At 36.0% G+C, this 17821-nt stretch overlaps 1 protein-coding gene across 1 annotated transcript in view; it reads right to left on the minus strand.

Moving 5' to 3' along the window:
• Nucleotides 1-550: 550 nt before the first annotated feature.
• Nucleotides 551-17821, minus strand: part of PACRG (parkin coregulated) — a 180553-nt gene continuing 163282 nt past the window's right edge. Inside the window, exon 5 of the mRNA XM_039382123.1 lies at nt 551-1025. Coding sequence (XP_039238057.1) covers nt 871-1025 — 155 coding nt within the window. The 3' untranslated portion in view covers nt 551-870. The remainder of the gene's footprint in view (nt 1026-17821) is intronic.

Raw genomic sequence — 17821 nt, forward strand, 5'->3', positions numbered from 1 at the left:
ACAATAGTTACATCGTTAGCACACTTACATACAATAATAATAACAACAGAAAAGCAATAACAACCTTGCAATTACAAAAAATACCCAATGCCCTTTAAAAATGTATGTGTATATTCTGTGTTTACCCAGATTAAGTGTCACTAGGGGCTAATATTTTATGTACTCTATATATTCCATCTGGTTTATTAAAGTTTTTTCTGTGCTACTTGTCTTCAAAACTGTGGTAGTGCCTTATGTTCACCAAGAGGAACCCAAGTTCCATGAAAGGTAAGCACCTGCAAGCCGAGAACAGGAGCGTGTAAGAAACCTGGATTAATTTAATGACAGTGCTTTATAATGGATGATATAAATTTTCCTGCTGTGGTTGTTATGTACATTCAACAGTTTTATTGTATGTCAGTGCACATTATTCGGCACAGCTGCTAGAGAGGCATTGCTGAACTGGTGTTTCTCTTCCATGACAAACACCTATTAAGCAGTCAGCATAAACTCTTCTTGTTACAGCCTCTGACATCACCCTCAGGGCAAGCGGACACAGAACAGCAATTGCTGAATCGCGTATGAAAATTATAGTTTTATTGTCTATACAAGTGAAGGTTTAACTCAGATTCCTGCTCGAGTCAGCTCTGTTATAAAGGAGTGATTCTTTCAGGGTACAAACAAGCACAGTACACCATTGTAATCAAAGGAACAGACACTATTTATGTATTGGAAAGCCTTGTTCACAATAGTGCTAACACACTAATGCCCCAGAAGCCACTATTTTAGCAGCTGTAGAGAAAATAAAGCATGACTAACAAGATACCATACAGAGTCAGATACAGTTTTTTTAGTACACAGATGGAATCATCCCGTTTAATATAATTCAGTTTAAAGGCACGACCAATAAGTGGGAACCATGTATTTAATGTTTATATAAGCATTTTCTCCACCGTAGCGTTCAAAGGCTTCCAGTGTCTCTTGAATGAGAACTCCAATATTTTCACGCTTCTGCTGGCTGTATTCTATTCCATCGCCTAAATTAACTGGTTAATAAAAGACAAAAAAAATATATTTAAAGTCTTATACTTTGAAATAATGACATAGGAAATTGCAATTGCTGGTCAGTCACTGTGCCTCTATTAGAAACTTTGTTCTGTGACATGAAACAGAGCTGAATTTGAAAATAGGATTGGTTTGGTATCTCTTTAAGGCTCTGCTCAGGCTCTAGTTTCATACACCTTCAAAATTCATGTACACATTACTTTAGTATCTAAGAAAAAATCCTAATAAAAATAAAGAAAACACATTCTTTTATAAGATGAATATGGACTCTCTTACACTGTTAATCTCTTAAAACCATTCCTTCTTTATTTCTAACATTGCTTATTTAAGACAAAATTCAACTGCCAGATGCATAAGCACTTCTCTACAAAACATGATTTAATCTAGAGTTGTTATGGTTTGAAACCTTAAAAAGGTATTGGTTTGGGATTGCTCCCTGTTAGACATCATATTCAAACACTTTTTTTGTTTCTAATAGAGGGAATGTCATCTGGCCTAAAAGAGATTTTTTTGGAGTATAACATGGTACTCATTAAATTTCTGCTTCCTGAAAAATGTGTAAAAGTAAGTCAATGCCAAAAGGAAAAATTGTTGCAGACCCCAGATGCAGTAACATTTACTTCTGCTTTCTCTAACATGGACTAGCAAGGGTGACACACGATCATACACACAGATCATAATTCTTTAAAAATCAGTGTGAACAACTGCGACAACAAAGCAAGAACAATAAGAAATAACTTCACCTGTCAAGATGCTGAGAGATTTAAAGGAGGAGAATATAATTAGTTTGGTTTTAAAAGAATATTCTGCAAAGTATCTGAATATATATTCCAAGACATATATGAAAAATAATTTGGTAGGAGCACAACGTACTCAGATGGTGGTACGCGGCGTGTGGTGTAGCGGTCAGGTGGGGCAGCTGTCACACTGCTGTAAGGTAGTCCACACGCAAGCAGCCAGTGGCCTCACTGTAGGCAGCAGGGACAATATGCCCATAAGAAACATTTAACATCTCAAACAACACTGTTTGCTCATTGACACTCTCAGCCAGCCAGCAAAAGACAGGCTTGTCAAGACAATGTAACCAACTCCTCGGGCATTGCTGCCTTTCACATTAGAAACACGGCACACAAGGGCAAGCGTAGATTTTGCTCCCACTGCAGATTCCCTGGTCGATGAGACATAGATGTACAACTCCATGCATCCTCATATCCTCTCCTAGATCTGAGGCCAAGGCTCTGGATTTAAAGCTCGTGACTTTGTTATCAGTAAAAACTGAAGAACCACGCTTGTGAAAAAAGAGCTGGTAAACATGGGAAAAAATCATCCTTTTGCTGAATTTTCCTGTAATATATCTGATTGCACTCCAAGTTAATTATGTGTATACCAGTTTTTCAAACTGCTTACACATATTTATGTCACTTTGCTTTTTATGAAATGGGTACACAAATACAGATGTGACATGCAAGGGCTGCCCTTCTGAGTGGAAAGGTAGTAATTTTTTTAAATGATGATTACTTTTAAGCACACAAATATTTTTGAATACATTAACTGTTAATTTCACTGACATTAGAAGTCAGGATTGTGACATCAAAATTTATTACAATGAATTTACTGTAATGTTAGAAATAAGAGATTATGAGAGTGTATAGAAAACACCAGGAGCTATTAAAAAAAGGATTGGCTTATACAAAATACTAATGCAAAAAGAAAAGCACATCACAATTGAGTGCAATTTAGAGTAAACATGGTTTGCTCTTGCAGAAAACAATGGAGATAACTGTGCCTCATCACCTGTCTTGCTTGCACGCTGCCAGCACTCTCCAGAACACCTGGAGGTATTTCTGATTTCACCAGTCTGAGCAAAGGAAACCCTGAACCTTGACCTAAGTCTTGGCAAATATGTAAAGGAATTACTGACTTTCCAACCATATGTCTATTATCTGTAATTTTAAGCCTACACACATGCTCTGCTAATGAGCTTACACAGCTTTCATCATTCTTTCAAAGAAGTAGGAAAAAAATCAGCTGGAAGTAATGGGGATACATTGCTAAAGAAGTTTGGAGGAGGCCAACAAGACTGTGATAATGCTGGTAGAAGAGGTATTTTCCAGAATTGCATGTTACACTCTTTATTAGAAAGCATACTCTGTACAAAAAATGACATCTTAGATGCTTGATTAAAAGGTACCTAAGAGATGGAGGCAATGATGAAGGAAATAGCCTGCAAGCAAAGACCGAATGTGTGATGTGCAGACTGTCATTACAATTTTTTTTTCCTATAGACCATCTGTGCTATATGAAGGTTTGTATCCTCAAGACAGCCATAATTCACACTAATGTCATGACACAAGCTACAACCAACAATGCTAGAAAGGTTATGTCAGCATCGAGGTCACCTGGTAAGTACTAAAATAGCTATCCTATGTAGTTACAGGAATTAACAAATCTTTCAGACAAAAAAGATAATCATTAACCCAAGAGGACAACATCCATTACATGGATGAGTCAGAATGATCTGCCCAATGCACCTAAGGGTAAATATCTATTCATAATAGTAATGATGATTAGTTGGAAAAAAATAGCCATTGAAGTATGGCAGACTCAGCATGCCCTTCTCTGGTTTGACTTTATTTCCAAGTTAGTTTGCCTGAAAAGCCAGCTTTGTCAGTCACAAAAATGTTGCATATGTAAAGTGTGAACGTGGGTCTGATTCAAGCTCTTTATGAAATTGTCCTTTATGAGGAAGAATAAATCAACATGAAAATCCTAGGAAGCACATTCGTCATATCTTTGTGCCCAAGTGAAATGTATGGCAAATTCAGCAGTCATCAAGAACTCTTTTCAGAACAAAAGTTATTTCTGTGTTTGGAAGAAACACACTGAAGGACTAGTAACAGATATAGAGGATTACAATCAGGAAAAGATCTCGTTTTCCCTTCCTAGACCAAAAAGTTAGTTCCCAATCTCCCAAATCATGCACCAAAGGTTTTATGGTCCTTAAAGCAAAGTGAAAGTCTTTGCACCTGTCAAGACCTGTGTTAGCTGATGAAATCACCCAGCACACCAAGCCCAGGAATGGCACTCACTGCCCTGCCAATGCCAGCTGCTGTAGCCAAGGAAACCCTGCTCAGATCCTCAGGGACTGAACTCAGCATTTGGCAGGGAACATTTGGCAGAGGATTTGAATTTTGTTTTAAAACGTGGCTTGTATTTGAGTTTAGACATGGTTCTATTAATGATTCAGGATATTAAAGAAATTCTGGTATTATTTGTATTCCATCTCATTTTGTTTTGAAATTTCACTAGGGTAATGCTAAAAATATAAAATTTTATTGCATTAAAGAAGGACAAGCAAGTTTCTCCCAATGCACTAAGAGCCCAATATGGCAGCTTTGAAGTTCTGGAGTGGACAAGAAGGGTAAAACAACCCGTAAAGCTCAGTCAGATCTATTCTTAATTCTGGACATTTGTTAGCATCTGAAAGTGTCCAAGACATTTTTTCAGTGTATTAGATTTCACTTCAAGGTAGGCCAGATCTCAAAAAGAAGGTTTTTTAATCCCCCAAATATGTTGCTTGTAAGTATGTCAGAGATATCAGAGTTCGGTCTTGGTGGTGATTGCTCCAAAGGTGATTGCTTTATGGAAGACACAAATTAAAACATGAGTTTTCATGCACCTATTGTTGAAGGGATGTCATAGAACTTGGGATATCATATTTTCCCCATGTGTTAAATATCTGAGGAATGCTTAGTATTAGAGGGTATAATAATACTTAAAAGAGATTTCTGAAGAGACTGTGAAGACAGCCCCATGTCCCCAGCTTAGGCAACATTTTTAATCAAATTATAACTCAAAGGCTATTCCTTTATTCTTTAATGATGAAAGTGATTCTTTATTGATTTTAAGAACATACAGGCCTACACATATATTTCGACTTATTGCTTTGGAACTGTTGCCTAAAATGATTCTTAGCAGAAATTTTTGAAGTACTACTAGTTAACAAAGACCTCTTGTATAATGGCTTTGGGTTTTTTTTCTGGTTTGTTTTTTTTTTCTCGTTTGTACACAAATCAGTAAAACTACTTGGAAAGACATTCCTCCCTCTTTGAATCCTAAGAAACAAAGATACTGAAAGGTAAAGTGACTTGTTCCAAGTCATGGAAGGGATCAGTCACAAACCACAATTTTCAACTTTTTATTGCCGATGATGAAAGTTCTGTTTATGGTAAAATGTAATTATGGTAAAAATCAGTTTTAAGTGGATCAGTTCATCCTAGTCCAACCAACACGTATTTTCAGCAATTAGAAGGTTTACAGAAATGCAACACGGTAACCTGAATGTTGCTTCAAAACAAAAAAAGCCAGCTGCAATGAGATTGAGCCTGTCACAGAACAAAATGCAGTTAAGCAGGACAAACTAGCATTAAAACATTTTGAGGAAAATTTCTGGACTTTTTTTCCTTCTGGGAGTTATCACCAATACCAAGAAATAAACAGAAGCTGATTTCAGCTATAGATTGACAGGCATCTATGTCAGGATTCACACCATGTAAGTTCAGAGCTCATGTGCAGTTCAGAGCTTAATGAGTTTCTCAAAGTCTTCTTGTTAGGAAAAGTTTAATTGCCATAGAAGGTGTTGACTTACTGACTGGAGTGGAAAATGAAAGCCCCTGATGAGTCACTGCGGGGAGAGGGAGGAAGGCTCCTTTGCACCACTCCTATCATTGTGACTCAGAACCTGATTTTGTCAGATCCGGGAAGGATGAGGTAGTTCGGTCTCCCTGTTCATTTAATTGAAAGTTTGTGAAAAGTCACCTAACAGGTAAGACTCTAAACCCTTCCTGTCTGCTAGGAAACAGTGGGACATTGCCAGTTCATTTCACTCAGGGCAAGGAAGAGACACCAAGAGGTTATGGCTTCTGGTTGTTACCAACCCAGACAGAGAACTCCATGTTCCCTTCCTGAAGGCTCAGAGCAATGTGAACATCCTTCTACATGTTCTTAGGACACATCTAGATTATGTACACACAGAAGTTCAAACTGGCCTCATGCAGGCTGGCCTCAAAGCTATAGAAGAGTTGGAAAGAAGAGTTAATAGAGTAACTTATGTTGGAAGGAACCTCTGGTCCAAATGCTCTGCTCTAAGTCAGCTCCATTTCAGGTTGCTCAGGGTGGAGTATCTGCAGTTGCTCAGCACAGAGTAATCCCAGAATGAGAAATGGTGCAGAGATCCCCTTGGCCTGGTAGAGCTTTTCAAATGTGATGAAAGGAAGTGCTACTCCTTAAACATGAAAATGTATTTTGTGAAGAAGGGTTTGCTGAAGTTACAAATGTCATGGGGAGAATGTGTTGTGATACAAAACAAATCTAAACTTTTGGCATAGTAACAGATAACAACATATACAACACTTTTGGAAGCTTAATCATATACCAAAGAAAGAGGCACAGATTTGGCTGAAAAATTAATAAAATTTCATTTACACCCTGATGTGAAACCACGAAGCATAATTAAAAAAAATAACGTATCTTTCAAAGCACTTGAAAACATTAAAACTGATCATAATAATATAACTCAAAGAAGGCCAAATCTTTGAATAGGCACAGACCTGCTTTTTGACACTATCAACACTAAGATTTCCTTGTTTCTTACTTTACTTGGCTCTTCCTTCTGTTTTTCATCACTAAGTGCTGAGTGTTTGTCGCTTTACAATGCTACAGTACTGCAGAGACTGCAGAAGAATGTTTCAATCCAAGAAGAGAGCATGTATGCTTGGAATTTAAAAAGAATAGTAATATAGAGACATTTTAGCCCATCTTGCCTCAGAAAAGATTTTTTTAATTCTCATTGAAGGCATTTTGCTTTAACATAAAATATAGATTCTTCCTATAGTTATCTTCCATGTGCAGTTATTTCATAAATTAGCATTTATTGTACAGTGTAAGTGCTGTTACTATAAATACTATTCAGAAAGTCAACAAGTCAGTAAGTAGAGGAAGTGCTCTGATTGGAAAGGAAACAGTTGACTGACTTATGATGTTTTACTAACAATGTAAGCCTACAAGAGATAGCTGCAACTACTTGTAAATTGCTGCAGTTAAAAAAACAAAACAAACCAAAACAAACCCATACCCAACAAACCAAAAAAAAAACCAACTGAAAATGAGCCAAGATAGCAGCTGTTATCACAGTTCTCCATTTCCAGGAAATGTTAACAATATCAGATGTAATCCTTTCTAAGCCCAGGCTTTTCTTTTTTTTTTTTTAATAGAAGTACAAAAATGAAAAAGAAATCACAGCTTCTGTAACAAAATTTATTAGCAAACATATCTGACCAATGAGGTAAAAAATAAGAGATTATTGTGGGTTTTTTCCTCTATAAGTACTTAAACTTCTCCAATTAATTTAGACTTTGAAGTTTGCCTATGTTTGTGCTGCAGATCAATATCAAACAAAGTAGAGTTAAATAATCTTACATAAACAGCGTGCTCAACAGGGGAATGGAATCTGGAGTCTGAGATCTCTGTGGCCTCGGTATGCTGTTTAGTATTGCAAAACAATATATTAGTTACAAATCATGCTTAAAGTGCAACAAGAGTTGCATCAGTTATGTGAATCTGATGTTCTTTTAGTTGCTTTGTATGTATATAAGCTATTACAATGTAAATAGTATTTTTTTAGTTGGAAATCATGTTTGTGTGTGCAAAATTTGTATAGCTTTTCTGGACTGATGTGAAATAAGGTTTGTTCATGCCATTAATTCCTCATCCAAATAAAGCATCATTAATGCAAAAGGAATTAAACCGTGAAAAAACAAATCTTTGCACGTGTGTGGAATAAACATAATTTACTTTTTAAAGTAATTCAAAGTGACAAACCCAAAAGTCTCCAAATGTTTTAAAGATTGTTGATTTCAGTATGAAATGTAGTCCTAAACCAGCCAATTTTTGAGTTACATACTTAAACCCAAGATGCTTAACAATCCATCCTCCTTCCCCCAATGGAAGTTTTTATTAATGTGACCAAAATGCTCTTAAGGAAAAGCCCTAGGTTTTTCTTCACAAGCAAAAAGCTCTTTAATTCACTACTTTGTGTTAATAACTGTTGATATATTTGTACATCTCCCACGTACTAATGGAAATGGTCGTGTCTAGTTTGAGCATTCAAAATCATTACCATTTAAGGACCCTATTTGGTCTAGCTTGCCTATCAAAAATTTGGCAACTAAATTACTTCAATGACTGCTTCTGTAACTTTGTGACAGAAGAGTGAGCCCTTTATTGTCATTGGAATTTTCACCCCAACATGAGGACAAATTTCTTTACCTTGAGCGTGTCAGAGCACTGGAACAGGCTGCCCAGGGGGGTGGTGAAGTCTCCCTGTCTGGAGACATTCAAATCCCATCTAGACACGTTCCTGTGTCACCTACTCTAGGTGACCCTACCTTGGCAGGGTGTTGGACTATATGATCTGCAGAGGTCCCTTCCAATCCTAACAATTCTGTGGAATGCAACCGTATAAAATAGGTCAAGATATTAAAAATTTCCCATCAAAATTACGGAAGCAAGTTGTTAGATATGCCTATACATTGCTGGATATGCTTGAAGTTACCAGTTTTCTAATTTCACTGTTCCCTAATTAAGTTAAATAAGTGAGAACCTGAAGTCAACAGAAGGTGTTTTAGCAGTGATTTAAGAAGGGACAAGGAGATGAAAGCTATGAATGACTGTGTGGATTTGCCAAGATTTCTTTCACTGCTGTAGGACAAGGACAGAATTTATGCAGTTTAAAGGGCAGCTAGCACTGAAACTGGAATGTGCTATTTTATCCTTAAACCAGACAGAAAGGAACAGCCCACTCCCCAGATATCAGTAGTATAAGTGTCAGGATAGCTCCTTCTAGTGTTTCTTCATATTTTTGTAATATGTAGGTATGTATTTTAATAAATTGAATAATCTGATTTCTGTTCCTTTCTGAGTTTTTCCAGTTAGATCAATGCATATCATAGATTAAACCCCCCCTCAAAAAAAACATAACCTTCCTAAGATGTGAATTTACTTTCTTTTTATGAAGAACATGAAGGACATGAAAAATATTTATCAAAGCTAGTTAACAGCTATTCATTTTATATTAAGAAAAGCATACATTTGAATTTATAACAGCTTTTCAAGTAAACAGAAAAAAGCCAATTATTATGATGTGTAGTCTTTACTTATAGGAAGGTAAAAGAGACAAAAAGAAAAAGGAAATTGCGTCCCCTAGGTGTGGTGTTTCTGCAGATTCACAGCTTTGAATTGTGTAAGTTGAAGACTTTTGAAAGCAATGTAGAAACTGCACATACACCACATGCAGACTGAATTTTTTTTTTTACTGTGAAGAAAGATAAGTGAATAAGAACCATTTCATTAGTGATTCTTAGCTGGAAAACATTCAACCTTCTTGTCTAAATTATACTTGTACCAGCTGACAGAAGATATATATATATGTTTTTTCAGTAACCTGACTTAGACCACCTACTGAGATTTAGCAGACTGACATACTCCTGCAATACACACCAAAACCTTTTGTTTTGCTACTTATGCAACTTTTATAAGATTACTTCCTTTACTATCCAATATAAAGTCAATATTTACTATGCCACTGTAGATATCATAGACCCTAGAATGTGTTTACTAAAATGTACTCCTAACTTTTTCACGAAGGGATCACAGTGTTATTAAAACACAGGCATTTTAGTGATGCCTAAATAAAATTGTTTGTACCAAAGAAGCAATTACATACAATAAGTGTGTATAAAAGCAATAGTACGGGAAACGATAAGCAGTTTTTTTAAGATAGAACTAGTATTCACATATATTACAATATTTTAAGAGAAAATGATTTTTAATATATAAACTCATATATTTATTTTATTATGCTTTATTACTTTTCTTCATTGTTTTAAGAAAATGGCATTGTTCCAGGAAAAATTATTAATGCATGGTCTTTTTTCCCACTCCAGATAGTACTTTTTCTGACAAAAATAAAAAGCAATCATGGGTCCTAGCTATAGGAGAAAGAATTAAGAATATATTTTTCTGATTTCTGGTGTTCATGATACAATTTTACTGTTGGCATGTATGAATATAGGAAAAAAACATTGCTCTTACTCGCATTGCTTACACCTGAAGAATTGCAATCATCCATAATCTCTTAAGACTGTACTTGTTTTCACACATTTGCTGAAAAAAAGACCTTTAAACATTTATTCTGGAACTATGTGTGAAAGTAAAAATGGCTTTTCTGTGGCAAACAGGATACATGACATGCTCAGCACAGTGAACTGGAACCCAGTTAACACTGATCATACAAGTGTCATAACACAGAGAACATCCAACTGCTAAGAATGCAGCACTTCTAGTTCAGTCTGTAATACTTTTCTTAATATCCTTTCACTTCATTACAAAAGCAGTAAACCTGAACAGTCATGCTTGAAAAAAAATCTTTACTTCTCAGGTGAATTTCTGGTTGTTTGTCCAAAACCGCTGCACATATCGTGTTTCTATAGGCTGACAGCAGTGAACTAGGTACAGTAATTTCAACTCCTCTGCAGTGGTCGTTTGAGGCTTTTCTATCCTGACATGCTGCTGTGACAGTGCTTTCAAGCATGGGATTAGAAATTCTGTAATTTTTTATTCTCCAGCCAATCCTGACAAATATGACCATTTCTGTTCTCTAACATAGCTAAAGCATGCTACATTTTGTAACTGCAATCTTAATTTTCTACTCGCCATTCATGTCTTATAGCCCTTCCAGTCCTCGTGCCTGACAAGTCTATAACTGTTCAGCTTCAGAAGTAAACAGCTCATACACACACACACACACACACACACACACACACACACGTGCATGTCAGGACAGTAAGGAAGAGATAAGAGAAGGAAAAAGTGATATGACTGACTGCTCTCGGTCAACTCTGGCCAGCCTAGAGCTTTGTAAGAGCAAAGAAAACATTATATAACACATCAGCGCACAATGTGTTTGAGTAGTTGAAGTTTGCATTTTCATGTATTATAATGCCGAGTAAAAGCAAAAAGCTGTCAAGAAAATTCTTCCCTGGCAACTTAAATATGCTTTCTCACACTTGGGTGATCTTAGAGTACATGCACACGTTATAGTCAGCTTTACATTAATAACAATGAAATGTCCATTCCTATGAAGGAATGTCATGAAGGGGGCTTTTTAGATAAATTTGGGACACCTTGAAAAGATAACCTGGAAGTCAGCCTGACTAATATCTAAGTGGGACATATTTCAAGAGTAATATTCTCTTGCAGTTGCTCTGGAATGTTTATTGCTCAGTGGGTAGGGTCAGCCTCCAGAGGAAAGGAAGAAGTAACACCTCACAAAATTCCTTTATCACTTCTCTCCAGCCAACCACAGATGATTGTTTCATCTCCTACGTTCTTTAATGCTAACGGCTGCAGTGAGTTTACAGGTCTCTGATCCAACTCTGTAGCTGCAGTCCTGAATTGGTACCTGTTGAAAGCGTTACCTCAAGATTAACAGAAAACTCTGCTTCAGAAAAACATCAGTGAGCATTTATGGACAACAGCAGCTAGAGCAGAATGATGACTTCTGAAGGAAACTATGGGATGTTATTTTAAGGGAAAAGAATAATATATAGTAGTCTCCATAAATTAATGTGAGGTAATTTCGTCATGAGTCCCCAAGGAATGTTATCACTGAATGGTGATATCTGGAAAGGTCCTCCTGCATTGCTTGTCCCAGCACAACCAAAGTTAATTAAGTGCTTGACTGATAAGTAAAACAGACCTTTCTTGTCCCAGGGAGAAGAATGTGGACACTGGAGGAGCAGAAGACAAACAAAGGCTGAAAGTGGAGGAAGAGAAGCCAAGGACATTCCTTTTGCTAGTTAATTTTTCTAAGTATGCTTCATAAAGGTTTTAATTTATATGAATATATGCATTATGGGTTAGCATAATTATTCCATAGTGTAATTTAAAATAGCCCACTGGATGCCAACTGACAAGCTACATCTGAGCCTGTTGACTTTCCACTGTCATTTTGTAGCAAAATGTGGTGAAAAGGTAGATAGGCTTATCTGCACATCTGTAGCTAGAACCCAATATCTTTGCTTTACAGTTATGAGCAAGAATCTTGCCTACTTACAAGTCTGCTCTGGGAAATGATTAGAACGGAATGTCAATGATATTAATGTAAGCATAGGGCTCTTTCAGGAATGTGCTATCAGCTTATGTATTAACTTTATAAGATGGAGGAGGTGAACTGAAGCTGTTAGTAGTCCATGAGAAGAGAGATACCAACAGCCTTCCAGTGCTTGAGACCTCTCCTATTGCCTTCTTTTCTTCTAATCATATGGATAAAAAGAAAAAAAGAATAATACAGAAATCTCTTGCTGGTTTGGTAATATCTTCATTTTAGAGAAGCGTTAAGCTTTCCTCTCTACTTAATATCAAAAAATGCAGAAGAGTCAATAAGTCATTTTAGGCATGCTTATTATCAGATCTAGTGCCTCAGCCATCTGCCTCAACAGCTCCTGAAACTGCTGATAGTTGTCTGGAACTGATTATAACCGCTGTCACTGAATCCTCAGAAGACATTAAAGAAGTCAGGCTAATATCAGTTTATTTACATATCCTCACTCTTGTAACATATCTATATCTAGCAGCTCAGAATGGCTTAAACAGGGGTCATGGTTCTAGCTTTGTAGGGGAAATGGTACAATAAGATAAGAACTCGATTTTATAGGAGAGGAACAATAATAGCACAATTTTCACAATTTTCAGCTAACAGACTGACTTAATTTCACATGTCCACGGAAGACAATGTGAAAACAGTCAGGCAGAATTAGAGACACAGGGCAGGAGACAACACAGTGGTATAAATCTTTTAGAGTCAGAATGGAGATTTCAGACCAAGTTAGGAATTGCAACACTTAATATCTGTCACGTTGGCTCTGCAGGAGACTCAGCAAGGCTGCATTAGATTTACCTCATGGCATACAGTAGGAGTTAGATTCCCAAGAACATTATCCAAGTGAGTGAAAGGCTGATCAGTGAGTCTCACAGAGGCAGCCAGTGGGGAACAGGGAGCAGAACAGTGTCTAAAACATAGTTTTTCTCAGAGACTTAAATACTTGCATCTAGTGTGGAGCTACAGCTCAGAAGTTTTCCTGATGGTAGATAGTTATTGCCATTCCTTCTGGGCGAGACTGAATGACTTCTTCAAAAGCAAGTTGTGCCATGAGACAGTAATGATACCTGCTTCCCATGGATGTGTGCTGGCTTGGTACTACACCTCTTTACAATAACAATTTGTTTCCCACAAGTTCTACCAGCTAAACGGCAGTATAAACTAAGGCATGTTTTGACACATTTATCTGTTGTATATACCCTACCAAGAATTCTCTCGTCACGGGCATGAATTTATGAATTTGGATCTCTCCTCTCCATCCAGATGCTTATTTTTTCAGAAACTCTGTCCCTTTTCCAGTTTGACTGACTTGGGACAATGAGTTTAAAAGTTATGTGAGTTAAGGGGGTGAGGGCTGGGGGATGGGGAGCAGGGGAAGATTTACAGAATAACCTTGTGACCCATTCAGCCTTGTGTTTTTAGGAGGGCAGGCAAAAAATACATGAGCAAGGGCAGCAATGGCTGCCTTGTTTTTCAGAATTTGAAAACCTAGTGGTGAAGCACCCTCCTAGGAAGCAAGAAGCAAGCCCAGCCTATGTAGTTTCAAATCTGCATCTTTTGTGATCAGGGAGATTTCACCTAATTATCAAATTAGTTACTCATGGAGGAATGCTCCTGTGACCTTTATGCTTATGATTTGGCAAGGAAGCAGCTATAGAGACAGACCCTTTGCTAGACTATGAACTTGTGCCAACATCTGCAGAGAGACACAAAGTTTAGCACCTGAATCCAATTTTCAGCAGCTACCTGAGTGGGTCGATCCTGAGGCCTTAGGAGTTCCCAAATGAAGGCTCTGGTGAACCAGAACATCTGTACATGAGGCTAGATATTTAAATGTATAAATACATATTTACATGAATACAGTCTACAGTGCCAATTTTTAAGAGTTTTGACTTGAACTAACTTCCTAACAGATGGTTATTCTGAATCTATCTTCATTTATTTACGGTTGTTTATGTTTTTACAGATATAATAAATGACCTAAAGCTTATTCCTTTTCTATTTATTTATATTTTAATAACAGTTAAAAATATTATTGTACTGTACAATCTATAGAAATTATATAAAGATGATCTTTCTGTGTTGTCCTCACAACAGACTGTTCCAAATATTCAAGGAAAAACTTCCATGACCACAAGGCAAAGTGAACAAGTATAAATTAGATGTTAGAATCACGTGTACCGTTGTAAGCTTAAGTAAGATATAACCATAAAATAGAGAAGGCCAAAAAAAATCTGAAAGAAAACAAAGAAAAGAGGAAAAAATACAGGAAGATATGCAAAATATTTAAGTACATGTATCAGAAGCTTCAGAAAATGGAATTCAACAAAATTCATGCAAAATTTCTCAATAAGATAATTCTTATGCTACATAAAATGCAGGTTTTGGTATCATAAGCAGATGTAGGTCTGACTCAGGAAACTGTCTTGCAAATGTGTAAGTGGTTACAAAATCCGGACTAAAGTGTGTTTATTTATATCAAAGCATTTCCTAACTAAAGAAGCAAGCATATACAAAGTACTAAGAAACAAAGGGCATAATACTGTTGTCAGCCAAATTCATTCCTCACCATGTAAATCAATGTGTTTCAGAGGAGTAAATAGAGAGAGAGTTAGCTTTTCTCTGCCCACTGCAGTGATTAATTAGCTTATTTTCAATAAGAAAAGTACTAGCTATGTTGTTATCTCATAGCTTTTTTTCGCAGTGTCAATAACACAAGGAAACAATAGCTATCCATTACCCTTTAAAAGGAAAAGGCACACATGACCATGAAACACCGTGAGACTTCAGTAAGAAATGTCATGAGAAAGAAAACGTCTCAGCTAAGTTGTATTTGTTTATATGTAAATGGTAATATTCAGGGAAAGCAAAGTTTGCTGTAAAAATTTTCTAATATTACTTTGACATGCGTTTTTAATGTATGGCTTTAACTACAATTGTCTGAAGAAGATTCAGACTGTAACACCACTGCGTTTGTATCAGGAAATCAGATCTGGAAGGAAAGACAAGGAAATTTTCCCACTGAATGATAAAGATGGTTTATTTCCATAAGCCAAATAAATTTTTCAGGAAACATAAACTCAAAAAATTATTGATGTAGAACGGTTTTTATCGCATCAGCTGCAGAACTCCACTGGGGAAAATAGAAAGGAGAAGCCCTTAGGCCACATTTTGTGTGACCTAATTCTTTCAAGGGTATGTTTCTGCAAATTTTTAGGAAGTGACAATGCAAATGAACAACAGTTCCCACTGTGATGTTTTCATGGGATCTCTGAATAACCTCAAACAGCAGACTTTGCTCCAATACAACAGTACATAGTCTTGTTGTAGAGCTTAATTACTTTTGGATGTAAATGAGCAGAAAAACAATTATCACACACCCAGCAGAAGAAATGGTTATGCTTCTATAAATTTCTGGTATTCTACTGCTGTGATGGTCAATTTAAAGTTTCAGTCTATATGCTTCTGCCAGTTAATGATTAGTCTCCTACGTTTTGGTGAAATTGCACTCCAGTCAAGGGAAATGAAGTAAAAAGACGAGGGCAAAAAGAAACTAATATTGTTAAAGTCTAATTAGAATAGCAGGGCCAGTGCTGGACTTAGCTGTGATGAGGTTGTCTTTCTATTAAATTCAATACACTGAATTCACGGAGAGAAAGATCAAATGCTATGATTTCATTTTCATGGGTGAAGTGTTAATAAGAATGGGAATTAACTTCTTCCTCATGTAGCGATTTTTCTTATATATTAATGTAAATCAGAATGCAATCATTCTTCTCTCTGCAAGTATATTTCTAAAATCTGACATTTTACTTCCAGAAGGATTACTGCCATGCAGCTTATTTTTAAGGAAATCACATTCTTTTAAAAAAGAAAAAAATTCATTCTATTGACTTCAGCATCATCAGCAATATCTACCAGAAATTCATTTTAACAGCTTCCTATGTTGGACAACCATTTTGTACTTATATGGTTTTAATTCATGTTGATTCGTTTCTAAATGAGTACTTGCAGTAAGTGAATGTGCTTTCCTGTAGCAGCTTAAATTTTTTATTTAAAGATCACATGTGAGCTGTAGTTGATAAAAACATGCTAATTAAAAAGTGTTTTAAGAATATAATTGGATTTTATATAAAAAGAACCCCAATAAACTACCAAAAACCAAAAAACCAAAAACCCCTAAACGAAAAAAAAACCTACAACCAAAAAAACTCCAAAAAATCCAAACAAAAAAAACCTCCCCAAAAAATCCCAAACTCATACCCTGATATTAAACTCTGCATTTCTGCTCTAGAACATCTAGGTATCATAACATTTCACTCCTCCTTGAAAAGTGTTAATGGGCGTTAACAACAGCTTTACTTAGCCACGTATTCTGAAATATTTATGGGTTCATGACACATAAACTCACAGTTGGTACAGTAAGTGTTATTAATAAAACCTAAAGAACATATATTATGGAGAAATATTACATATGAAACTTCATCTTTCCACCTACATTTAATACAGAAAGATCCAAAACATATATAATTTAGATAAGGCAGCATAGCATTTTAAATGTAAAAGGTCAGATGCATGTACTACACATTTTTCATTTTAAATTGTGCAAAAGTCTACTTGTAGACCTTTGAAGTTGATGGGAAATGTGAGTGTTTATTCAGCTGGATCTTTCAGTATTTCATATATAATGCATATGTTCCCTGAAATAGTTTAAATTGACTACTACAAACAAATAGTAGGATGTTGTACACATATCTCAAATATTCTATAAAGCAGACTAAAAATGTGATATAGACATCAATTCCCTAATGTTTCATAATGTCTATTCAATAGTAACACACATCAATAGAATTTCATACTTGATTTTTTACGAGAACCATAATCTCCCCATTCCTTAATTAGTCCATGAATATAAGGAAAATCTAAGGAATGCATATAATATCTATATTCTTTTTTCCTCTTAATTCTGCTGTTCTGAGGACTTTCTTAAAAATTCTTTTGATAAACATCCTTAACATAAACACCTACATTGGAAGGAATATTTTCATTGGGGAATAACTGTGGCAGTCCATAATCTCTGATGTCAATACTTCCACTATGTTATTTATCTCTAATAAGTGTAATGTTCTCAGCTTTCATCTTTCCCAGTGTCTCACATGAATCAGCTCTTATGATAGAGCAGCTATACAAATTCAGATTCCATCAAGACAGAAAATGACTTGAGAAGAAGACAGTATTATTTTTAATTTTGCTAGAGCTATCATCTTCCAAGCTATCACCTTATACTGAAGGATTCTCAAATTAGCTGGACCATGAAAGCAGTCTATTTGGATTGCTTGGCATTCAGTCATAGAATAACTGAATAATTAAAAATTTTGAAAAAGGCCTTTTCCCACCTGAGGATGACTACAAAGCTGTACCTTAGACTACTGTATTATGATTAGGCCCTGGCCTTTTCACTGAAAATCGCCTGAATGAATTATTGAAATTTGTATTTCTTCAACAGAAGTACAACAAACACTGACTATTGTTATGCTTTACAATTGCTAGGCCAAAGAT

Source organism: Pipra filicauda, unplaced genomic scaffold (genome assembly GCF_003945595.2).
Source record: "Pipra filicauda isolate LSUMZ 115617 unplaced genomic scaffold, ASM394559v2 scaffold258_size1095741_pilon, whole genome shotgun sequence".
Classification (NCBI taxonomy): Eukaryota; Metazoa; Chordata; class Aves; order Passeriformes; family Pipridae; genus Pipra; species Pipra filicauda.